General features: G+C 47.5%; 1 protein-coding gene across 5 annotated transcripts in view; it reads right to left on the reverse strand.

The window, feature by feature from the left end:
* The window catches only part of RBFOX1 (RNA binding fox-1 homolog 1), a 2,058,026-nt gene that overhangs the window by 912,238 nt on the left and 1,133,740 nt on the right, over positions 1 to 12,048 (reverse strand). For all 5 annotated transcript variants that reach the window (XM_036309606.1, XM_036309603.1, XM_036309602.1 and 2 more), the window contains one exon: positions 3,655 to 3,702. In XM_036309606.1, coding sequence (XP_036165499.1) covers positions 3,655 to 3,702 — 48 coding nt within the window. The remainder of the gene's footprint in view (positions 1 to 3,654; positions 3,703 to 12,048) is intronic.

Genomic DNA, 12,048 nt, shown 5'->3' on the forward strand with positions numbered 1-12,048 from the left:
AGCGAGGAGCGGAAGCCTGTCTGTGTTTACCGCCTTTGACAAATGGGCGCTCATCTCCTCCTGACAGATTCTCCCCCTGACTGATCCATCAGCCTCTCCTCTCATCACCCGAATCGCAGTCTTCATAATAGCATTGAATTCAGGAGCATTTTACACCACAAATAAAAACGAATTTAAATGCCTCAGTTCCCCACCAGCAACACAGGTACTGTAAATGTCAGGCGCGTGCAGTTGTGCAGGGCCGTAGAGCTGCGCTGAGTGATGGGGTCGCCTTTGCGAAGCCCGCATGAACTCCGTGGCACTCCCCTGTGGGAGGGAGCCACCTGTGCCTCTGCTTGCCACGTCAGGGTGCACACGGGCCAGCCTCTCAGGTCTCCCTGGGACACCTCCAGGGCGTTTCCAGAAATGGCCGGGAAGCCATCCAAATGCAGGTCCATTCTCAGGGGTCTGCTAATTGGTGTTCTCAGGAGCAAAAGAGAAACAAAACAAAACCACATTCCAATGTGCGCAGTGCATTTCTTCACAAACAACCAGGCAAAGTTCTCCAAACGATCATTAGCGTTCTGTCTGCCAACAGAAAATAGGAGCAGGAGAAAGAGAAACAGGGAAACAGGAGGGAAAAGAAACATCTCTCATCCCGTCCACTGTCTCAGATAGAGCCCAGCCTGCGCCAACCAAGAAGAGCGATTTTCTTATTCCGCGACGAGAGCTTTCTTCGACTCCTGAAGTTCACTGTCTGTCCCAGATCGTTACATCTGGTCTAGGATTCAAGGGGAAAGTGGTTCATCTCCAGGTGAGCAGCCCACCCAATGGGATCAGGTGTGACACTGGAGGGGCCGCTGGAGAGAACGTGTTAGACTCCAGAGAAAACTAGAGACCTTGTGTTCCCCAAAGTCCTTTTATCAAGAAGGAACTCAACAGTTACTCATACAAAGAATAACTGTGAGCACACAGGTACATCCAGGGGGAGACCAGAAGGAAGGGAAGGTGAAAGAAACAAGAAAATAAAGTTTAAAAGGTAAAAGGAAGTTCCTCTTGGGAAGCCCTGCAGCCCTGGAGACCCATGATCAGCGTCCCAGCGAAGGAGGCTTTGGAGAAACACGTGCTCCTTCAGCGCTCTCAGCGCTCGCTCCGTAAAACCCGCAGGCCACGGGCAGCCTCTGCAGCCGCAGGCTGACTTATTATTTTGGCACCTCTGTCATCGCTTGTCACTTCAATTCCACTTTATCAAATCACTGATTTTGCCAGAAGCATCCGGATTACATGGAGAGGGACACACACATGCAGGAGCGAGCGTCACCACTCCTGCAAATTTCATAATTATACGTCAGGGCGGCGGAGTACGGGGTGACGTCACTGCAGCTGCTAGGGCTGCCATCACTGCCATCACATCATGCACGAGGGGAGGGCTGGCATCCCTCTGCTGCGGGGTGTGGGGAGGGCATTGCCCTCTTAGGTGATTAGATTTTGCATCCTGACACTCATTAAGGGACAGGACCTTCATAGATAGACTACCTCCAACACCTCAGGCCCACTCCCACCCACATGGGGAGACCCAGAGAAGCAATAGCCACATGTACACATCACAGAAATAAATAAATCAGAAAAGAATCTAGACGGAAAGCAAAGTTCTGTGGAACAGAAGGAAGACGAAGTCCTCAGGGTGTAAGACAGTAAAAACAGACCAAGTATTAAGGTAGTTGTATCTCTAAGAGTCATCACCACCAACTGCAGCCAAAGGTTGGGCTAATTTCTGTGTCATTTGTCCTATGAGATCAAGTTCAGGAAACAATAGAAGAATGATTTTTATACATATTTTTTATTGATTTCAGAGAGGAAGGGAGAGGGAGAGAGCCATAGAAACATCAATGATGAGAGAGAATCATTGATTGGCTGCCTCCAGCACTCCCTCCACTAGGAACCTGCAACCCGGGCATATGCCCTTGACCAGAATTGAACCCGGGACCCTTCAATCTGCAGGCTGACACTCTATCCGCTCAGTCAAAACAGGTAGGGGCAGAAGAATGATCTAGAAACGAGCCTTATTTTAACCCACCAGTTCATGACAAAGCAGAAAAACGCACGCGTGTGCTTGTATGTATGCGTTACCCTTTTTTGGAAAACAGCTGAAGCCTGTACAGAATTGTCAATATGATTCCCCCAAGTAAGCACCACAGAGCAGCCATGGGCTGAGGCGTCACTCCCATCCTGACACAGGGGCCGAAGGCAGCCGGGAGGCACGATGGAGCTCTGTGGCCAGCTGTCACTGCCCGGAGCTTGTCTGAGTTGCTCATTTATCTTGTTGGTGATGGGACTGATGTTGTTTTAACAGCATCAGTTCTCCTGGCATCTTTCAAAAATGACTGGCAATGAAAGTTAAAAAAAAAAAAAAACTATTGGGCACACACGTGTTTGTGAATTCCATAAAAGCCCAAGGGAAGCAGAAACATCCTGAACTTGGAAGCAGGGCAGAACCTGTGTTCAGCTTGCCATAAGCGAGTGTCTGGGGCAGGTCACCAAGGGCAGGGCTGGTGGGAACAGGTGAAAATCCTGTGGTCATGTGGTCAGCCCCAGTGGCAGTTTGTCCCACTCACAAAGCACGCACATGTGAGCAACCAGCAAGGAAACGTGTGATGAATGCAAACCTGAATGGAAACACCTTTGCCTGCCAACCAGAGCAACACCCAACCCCGACTCAGAGAAAATCACGCAGAGGGAATTTAAGTTACCATAGTGTTACACTCCTTAAGTAATGTATGGCAATCTCCTTTTATTGAAAAGCAAAATTTTGTGCTGAGACATTTTCCACCACCTTACCCATCAGCAGCCGACGGAGCTTTCACAAAATCAGGGCTGAAAACCTCTGCTGGAAATAGTGATGGCATTGGACAACAATGGTACAGTTGCAGACAGAAACATCTTTCCAAATTGTGGAATGATGTCTGGTATGTAGCCAAGAGATATGTAGCCTCAATTCCCTTATTTGACCTCTTTGGATTCAAGGCATTACAGGTAAAATTTTATCTGTTTGGGTGCACTCTGGACAGAAACTTCTGCAAACTCTTGTCAATAAAAAGAGAGCGTGAGCATATTAAAAATGAGGAGCCAGATCTAACAGGGCCTTTGCCTGAGGGGATACACACCAAATGCAGAAGATCAATGGGGGGGCACTAAGTGTGCAGGAAATGTCCTCCTCTTGCTGCCCAAACATCTCATGGAAATAGATGCTGCCGCTCCCTTATTGCGTCAGGATGGAAATGGAGGCCAACTCTCTCCACCCGAACTGCGTATTTCAAATATAAGGACACACCCAGAAAACCCCAAGACTGTATTATACATCCTACATATTCTATTTAATATTGTTTAATAACATGCACTATGGGACATTATAATCATCAACCATATTCCACTAAAATCAGCACCAATTTTTAAAATAAATTGCATTACGCACTCTTCACCAAAGTCATCAGAAATAACGCAGAGCAAGGAAGAGAACAATGAGCCCTTTGAAGCATGACTGTCTTGACGAGTCTAAAGCCAGCACGCATATCGCCTCTGCAAGCCACCATCCAGCAAGGCAGGCCTTAGACACTGCGTTAGGTCACCACGTTCTTGTTTTGTTTGAAACCAAGACAATGAAAAATATCGACTTACCTTTCTGTCCTCTATTTCCGCACAGGTATTGCAGTCTGCTTTGATATCCTGAGAGGAGAGAGAGAGAACAGGAGTCAGACCTGTGGCCAGGGAACACTCAGCAGCGTCGTTGAAATGCCCTTTAAAATAATAAAGAGCTCACCCTCCTGGCAGTGCTTCTCGAGCCATTGCTCTTTATAGCGCTTTTCAGAAGTATATGCCTTGGTGTTTGCATTAGAGACATATGGACGTCATAACTAAGCTTTATCACATGCAGATGTGGGTAAAGGCAAAAGCTATGGATCAGAGGCCACAACAAAGGGAAGCTGATGGTTCATATAATAATATGCTCCCCAGACACCTTTGTTCACATCAGCGGACTGCCCTCAATCAGACATAATGTCTCCCTCCCATTCCAGATTTAGAATAGTCACATCATCCTCCCTTTAGCACAAAACAAACATTGTCTATTTTTTATCTTTCCATCCATCCATCTATGCACCATCTATCCATCCGTCCATCCATCGATCCATCCATCACCCATCCACCCATTATCCTGCGATCATCCATCATCCACCCATCCATCCATCTATCCACCATCCACTCATCCATCCATTCATCTATCCATCATCCACCCATTCATCCATCTATCCCTTCCTCTGTCCATCCATCCACTCATCCATCCATCATCAATCCCTCCATTATTCATCCATCTATCCATCCATTTTTACTGCATACCTACTTTTCTATGCATTTTTCCTTGTTGCTCCTAAATGTAATGGTGGAAAAAAAACAAAAACAACACATGGTTTCTACCTTCAAGAAACTCACAAGTTAGAAAGAATGGCAGATACACACACACAAGCAACTGTGATATTCCTTTACTCATTCAAAAGATATGCATTCAGTACCTCTGACTTGCCAGGCCTTACTCTAGGCAGGGAAGACTCGGTAACATTCAAAACACATGAAGAGCCTGCCCTGGTGCTACTGACTTTCTGTTAGACAAGACATACAATAAAAAGAAATGTGAATGCAGAATTGCTATTTTAGAAGAGGGTGTGTACTATGGAGGAAAATAAAGAGGGAGATGAGGAAGGGAAATGCTGAGAAGAGGAGAATAAAAATTATAATTTTAAAGAGAAGCAGCAACTGAGTAAAGGCTTGAAGAAAGGTGTGGAATGAGCATGGGGCCAGTTGGGGAGGAGCATCTTGGGGGAAATGCATTGGACAAGGTCAAGTCAGAGGAGGGAGGCCACTGATTGGGGGGAAGCAAGGTAGGGAAGCAGTGGGAGGCAAGATCAGTGAGGAACCACTCAGAATTACTGTTTTTAAAAGGTTAATAAAATACACATAACATTTACTATTTTAACTGTTTTTCAGTGTTCAGTTCAGCAGCATTAAGCATTGTTGTGCAACCATCACCAAAATCCATCTACAAACTTTATATATATATACATTTAATTTGCACTCAAAGGATATTTTTTAAATTGATTTTTAAAGAGAAAAGGAGGAAGATATAGAGAAAGAGAGAGAAACATTGACGTGAGCGACAAACGTTGATTGGTGGCCTCCCCTATGTGCCTGGACTGGGGATCAAACCCACAACCTAGGTGGTGCCCTGACCAGGAATTAAACCTGCAACCTTTTGGTGCACAGGATGATGCTTCAACCAACTGAGCCCTAACCCCCAGGATGGCTATATTTTGGAGAAGGGTCTCTAAGAAAACAAGGTTAAATGAGGTGATAATGGTGGGGCCCTAATCTGATATGATTAGTGCCCTTATAAGAAGAGAGGACTCAGAGATTGCTCACTCCCTCTTTTTGCAGGCACACAGGGAGGAACTGCCATGCAGGACACAGACAGAAGGCAGTCATCTGCAAGCCAGGAAGAGGTTCCTCACCGAACCCAGCCCTGTGGGCACCCTGACTCCAACTTCCAGCCTCCAGAACTATAAGAAAATACATTTCTGTTGCTGAAGCTATTCAGTCTGTAGTATGTTGCCATGGCAGCCGGAGTAGATTCAGACAAGGTTCCCATGATCTGCAAGGCACAGTCCTAGGCCACTGTTTTCTCACTCACACTCCTGTGTTCACCACCAAGGTCTCCGACTGACCCTGGACATTGAGTCAGCAAATACCCCTTACTCTAAGAACCCTCTTTGGAATTCATGCTCTAAGAACCTAAAGAGAAAGCAGAGTTTATCTCGGTATGGGAGTAATGAAAAACATAGATTATGTTTAAACCTAAATGGTGCTTTAAAGAAACAAGGTAAGAAAGAGTAGCTCCCTGCGGCTTTGGTGTGTGTGTTTCCACTCTTTCCTCCAGTGAAAATGTGTTAAAGTTGCGGAGAGAGAGATCCATATCCGATTCTGATTCACCTACACAGAAGTGGCAGGTGTTAACTTCCTAACCAAGGCAGTAACCCAGAGGCAGGTTTTGTTTCTAATCTGCCACTGAGGACCCACAGGCTCGGAAGAAAGCCATCTGGCTGCAGCAGTGCTCTTGCCACCTCCCTAAGATTATTTGATTTCTTCTTGTCATGATCAATTTACTAAGCCCAGGCTGGATTTTTTTATTTAGATGATATTGTTGGTTTGCCATCCGCTGCAGATCTATGCAGGAGGTGCCCCGGGGGACGGCACTCGCTTCAGAGCTTCAGAACAATGTTGGACTCAAATTGGAAAAATGCCTCTTTGGCGGGAACAAATTATTGTTTGAATCGCTCCGAGCAGAGCTGGTGTTGCCAGATGGGCTCCGGCCTGACCTTGTCCGAACCGGAGTGGCTGCCTAAGTGCCTTAGTCCCACGGAAGACTTCGCTGGGAGGACAGCGCAGCTATTTATGCGCTAAGTAGGAACGTGGAGCCATGCACTTATAGCCAAGCAATCAATTTCCCTACAAGCCAGGGTTCTCCTTTCCGCAGCCCGACACCCCAACAGTGACTCAATCACCGGCAACCCATGGGCTTCCCCTCAGGATTGGGTTCCCATCACAGGGCCCCACCATGCTTGTGGTGAGACGGTGCCTCAGTGTCCCCATCTGTAAAAGGATGATAATAACCATTGCCTCATGTGTCCTCACGTGAGGCAAAGACCTTGGCATATGGCAAGTCATTGACCAATGTTAGCTGCCTCCCTGGCATCCTCCAGGCATCTTTGCGAGACCTGCTTCCCATGGAGTAATGAGACTTAAAAATGTTCTGTTTTTAACCTTTTCTCTCCGGTTCCTGTGTTCTTCTGGTTTCCAGTCATCAAAGTGCTGGCTGTCCGTTCTCTCCCCTGAGAGAGGTTTTCTTCTGCACTTTGAGTGTGGGTTGTTTCTAAAAATTTCTGTAGGTCAGGGTTATGTATGCCCACTGTGTAGGGCCACCAACAGCCTGGATCCTGGCTCAATGGTCCCCGTGAACAGGTGGAGAGAAACCTCTGCTGCTGATATGCGCGAGGCCTCGGAGGATTCAGAAGGTAGGAGCCTGTGGTGGATTAAATAGGAACCACCTCCCTAAGCCCCCCCAACGCCGGGAAAGGTATGCCCAGGTCCTCTCCCCTGAAACCTGCGCAGGTGACCTCATTTGGAAATAGGTCTTTGCAGATGTGATGACGGATCTTGAGATGAGGTCATCCTGGGCGATCCAAGTGTCCTCTTAAGAGACAGGGAGAAAAGACGGCCATATGATGACAGTCAGGGACTGGAGCGATGTGGCCACAAGCCAAGGAGTCCGGAGCTACCAGGAGCTGGAAGAGACAGGAAGGACCCTCCTCTCCCAGAGGCTCTGGCAGAAGTACACCTGCTGACACCTTGGTTCCCGGCTTCTGCCTTGCAGACTGCAAGAGGATAGATCCCTGTTGTTCTGAGCCACTACACTTGTGGCAGGTGTTTCAGACACCACAGGGAACTAATGGAGGCCTCCAGGAGCTTCCAATGCAAACCTCCTTGGTTTGATACTTATCCCTGAGAAAAGGAATGCATAACCCTAGGACCACTCATGTAATCCATGCCCTAGGGCCGTGGTCATCAAACTGCGGCTTGAGAGCCACATGCGGCTCTTTGACCCCTTGAGTGTGGCTCTTCCACAAAATACCATGTGCGGGCGCAAGTGCAGTGTGATTGAAACTTCGTGGCCCATGTGCAGAAGTTGGTTTTCGGCCTGGGCAAGTCTATTTTGGAGAAGTACCGTTGATATTTGGCTCTGTTGACTAATGAGTTTGCCGACCACTGCCCTAGGGAGAAGGAAAACACTTTAACAAGAGACCCCAGGGCAGCCTTGGGTTGAGCTCTGGGGCCCTGTGTTTGCAGAAGACAGACCCGGGAACTGGTGAATGACTTCGGGGGTCAGTCCTGGTGGGGCAATGGGTGCTTGCATCTGAGTGGGAGTTGAGTAAGGATCCTGCATCTTGGCACAGCACTGTTCTCCTGGCCTGGGATGCTCAGAAAGTCCCCGAGTGATTCCTAGGAAACACTTGCAGCTTAAGTCACCTCTGGGGGCCTGGGAGACACAGCCTAGGGTTCACCTGACAAGGCTGATCAGGCTTATGATCAACTGCCCTTCTGCTGGGGAAGAAACCCGAGCGTTTCCCTCTTCCTTTTCAAAGGGAAATAAACGCTATGGCAAGATGGGTTATAGCATTACAACAAAGTACATTTCGACATCACACTCCAAAACTAATGCAGGAGCACATTTCACATTTGGAATCAAAATTATAGAGAAGAGGAAAACTAATTTTGCCTCCACCCTTCTAGGTTCTTGGCTGAAGGCCCCTCCCATAATAAAAGACAGGTTAACAGGAGAACAACAAACAGAACTTTACTGACATGTATACCTCCTGTATGCAAAGAGAGACCCAGGAAAACTCAGTAACTCCCCACAGGGAATGGTCCAAGCCACCACCTTAATTACCATCCCCAGCTAAAGACAAAAGATGTTGGGGGGTAGAGGGGGTCTGGGAGGTTATCTGTAAAAGCAGAATAATCAAGGGCATGGCTGTTGTGCAGATTTAAGTCATTATCTCCATTAGTGAAAGTTTCTGGACATGTATCATCCTTCTTTCCCTAGGACAAAGGGAGACACCCTTACAAGTGTAGGTTTCCCTTATAAATATAAAGTTCTCTTAAAAGAGGACAACTTCTACTCTGTTTTCAGAGCTCGTCCTGAGTCTGCTGTTCCTTAAAAATAATCACCCCCAAACAATCCTTATGCCAAATATGCATGTTTGGGGTGGCAAATTCTGCTCCCCTTCCATTGTAATTGGTTTCCTTTTCAATGTTAGTTTCCATGATAGTTTGGACTTAAGTTTCCTATTGTTCTAAGGAAAACAATTACTTCTAATGTAAAAGAACCCAACCAATATCAGTTTAAATTCTTGGACTTGGAATACAGTGATTTACTGCAACCTGAATTCTTTTTATTTTCACCTTAATAAATGTGCTGCACTCAGCACGGCCAGGGGTGAACCTGAGAGGGACGGTGAAGGATTAAAGCCGACAGACAAGAGAATAAAGCTGGGGCTAGATGGGACACTGCTTTTGGATGGAGAGAAAGTGCCACCGCCTGCACGCCAAGTCTTTATTTTATAGCCAGATTCCAGGAGGCAAAGTAAGGGCATAGTCAAGATGTTTACAATGTTCTTGAGGGTTTCGAATTTACTCAAATACATGCACCTGAACTCTATCAAGCTTTGTTTTGGCAGCACTTGCTGCACCTCCAGCAGCCTATATCACTCAGCCACCTGGGACCACAGGTTGGGACCATAGGTCAAGCTTACAACTACAGCCTTTGGGTATAATTGTGCTGGGAGGGCTTTGCCCTCCAAGCTGGGAACGTGGCTTTGTCACGAGAGGACCGTGCCCTCTCATTAGTCCCAAGGCTTGATCCTGTCCCAATGCTGTAGCTGCTCTCCACAAAAAAATACTCAGACTTTAAAAAAGTAAACATAAGTCATAATGATTATTTGGCCCAATGCTTCCATTTTGTAGATGAGGGAACTGAGAGTCAGAGAGGCTAGGGAATTGGCCTGGACAGCTAACGGCATGAGAGGGATTGGAATCCATCTGGTCTACCTGCTATGTATGTTATGTTTTCCTACACACCACATATTATCCTTGAATCTGAACACTTAAATCATTGGTCTAAATTTAAATGCCTTAATTAAGGATAATGATTTTGACTCAAAAACAAAACACTGAATCACTGTATTGACTTGTAACCATCATTTTTCCAAATTTGAAGTCATGTATGTCGTTTGGATGAATTCTTCAGCCCGTTCCCTCAACTAAAAACACCAAGGTTCCACTAAGGCCGCTTGAATATATGAAGAATAGTCTAAATCCTGTGCACTGACTTACTTTACCCGCTTAACAGGTCTCCATTCAGTTGTTCGGTTCCTGCAAGACCACAAATGGCCAGCAGATGGAAGCAAATAACTTCTCAAAACATCAAAAGCTCCAGGCGATAGACCAGAACATCCAATTCCCTGGGTCTGTAAACTTGGTGAAATACCACAGTCTTTCTGCTCCTTCAGAATTTAAGTCTCAAATGACGATGTGTTTTAATTAATAAGCCTTAATTACTTACCAGAAATGTGATAATTCGAGGAGGCATTTTATTAGTATGTGTTAAAGAAGTTTCATTCTGATAGAGATCCCCGTTTCAAGGCATAGGGTATTATTCTGGAAACACTGAGGTTTCCATGAAAACATGAAGAAGACCAAGAATTTAAGCCTAGTTCACCTAAAATCATACAAATGGCCAAAAAAACGTAAGTAAACTACAATCTCAACAAAAATCCATTCAACCAAGAGAGCCAGATCTGGCTTAGCTGGCTAGGTCAGAATGCAAAGTTGCTGACTTTATAAGTATTTGGAGGGGCTTTAAGGAGGAATAGGAGTATTTCATTTGGGAGGAGGTAGCAAGAGATGTTTGTGCAGCCAGAAAGAGCACACAACAATTCCCACATCCAGCTTTTGTGCACACACAGAGAGCAGGGCATTCATCTAAGAAGTCGGCCTTCTTTCTCTGAGGATAACACCACCCCAGGAATTATTTTGTTGTCTTCATCCTAAATTTTTTGTCTATGGGTTATGCTTATATGTTCTTTGGCAAATGCCTTCACCTTCTTTCATTCTTTTTTTTTTTTTTCCTTTTTTTTTTTTCAGTTTGGTTCTCAGGGGACAGAGTGAGCTGGCAGGAGCCCAGGCAACCCAGGGCTGCTGGCTCGCACAGTTAAATGTGATATGGAGGAAGGCGGTGCCCCTCAGGTAGGAGCCTGGTGTCAGGAGGTGAACTCAAACCAAGGGTCTGTTTGCAAATAAGAGCTATGCATAGGCATCACAGCGGGAGTGTAATGAGAGCGCTTTTAATTAACTGTAAAAGTAATTACCCATATTAGATGTAAATCGCACTTGTTTTTACATGAGGTGAGTAATTTCAGTGCAGCTTTTAAGAATAATGCTGGTGGAGGAGCTGTCAGCTGCAAACCCTCCCTACAAGCCATGGTGCTAAACACAGTGTGGGGATAAACACCACAGCTAGCCCAGCTTGGCCCCTGCGGCTCCCCTTTTCATTTAGCTCACCCCCGCATCCGCACTCCCCTCCACGCTGTACCCCCGCATCCGCACTCCCCTCCACTCTGTACCCCCGCATCTGCACTCCCCTCCACGCTGTACCCCCGCATCCGCACACCCCTCCACTCTGTACCCCCGCATCCGCACACCCCTCCACTCTGTACCCCCGCATCCGCACACCCCCTCCACGCTGTACCCCCGCATCCGCACACCCCTCCACGCTGTACCCCCGCATCCGCACACCCCTCCACGCTGTACCCCCGCATCTGCACACCCCTCCACGCTGTACCCCCGCATCTGCACACCCTCTACACGCTGTACCCCCGCATCTGCACACCCCTCCACTCTGTACCCCCGCATCTGCACACCCCTCCACTCTGTACCCCCGCATCTGCACACACCTCCACTCTGTACCCCCGCATCTGCATACCCCCTCCACGCTGTACCCCCGCATCTGCACACCGCTCCACGCTGTACCCCCGCATCTGCACACCCCTCCACGCTGTACCCCCGCATCTGCACACCCCTCCACTCTGTACCCCCGCATCTGCACACCCCTCCACTCTGTACCCCCGCATCTGCATACCCCTCCACTCTGTACCCCCGCATCTGCATACCCCCTCCACGCTGTACCCCCGCATCTGCACACCCTCTCCACGCTGTACCCCCACATCTGCACACCCTCACCACTCTGTACCCCCTGCATCTGCATACCCCCTCCATGCTATACCCCTGCATCTGCACATACCTCCACGCTGTACCCCTGCATCTGCACACCCCTCCACTCTGTAACCCCGCATCTGCACACCCTCTACACGCTGTACCCCCGCATCCGCATAACGCTCCACGCTATAC

The sequence above is a fragment of the Myotis myotis genome, unplaced genomic scaffold (genome assembly GCF_014108235.1).
Source record: "Myotis myotis isolate mMyoMyo1 unplaced genomic scaffold, mMyoMyo1.p scaffold_m19_p_5, whole genome shotgun sequence".
NCBI lineage: Eukaryota > Metazoa > Chordata > Mammalia > Chiroptera > Vespertilionidae > Myotis > Myotis myotis.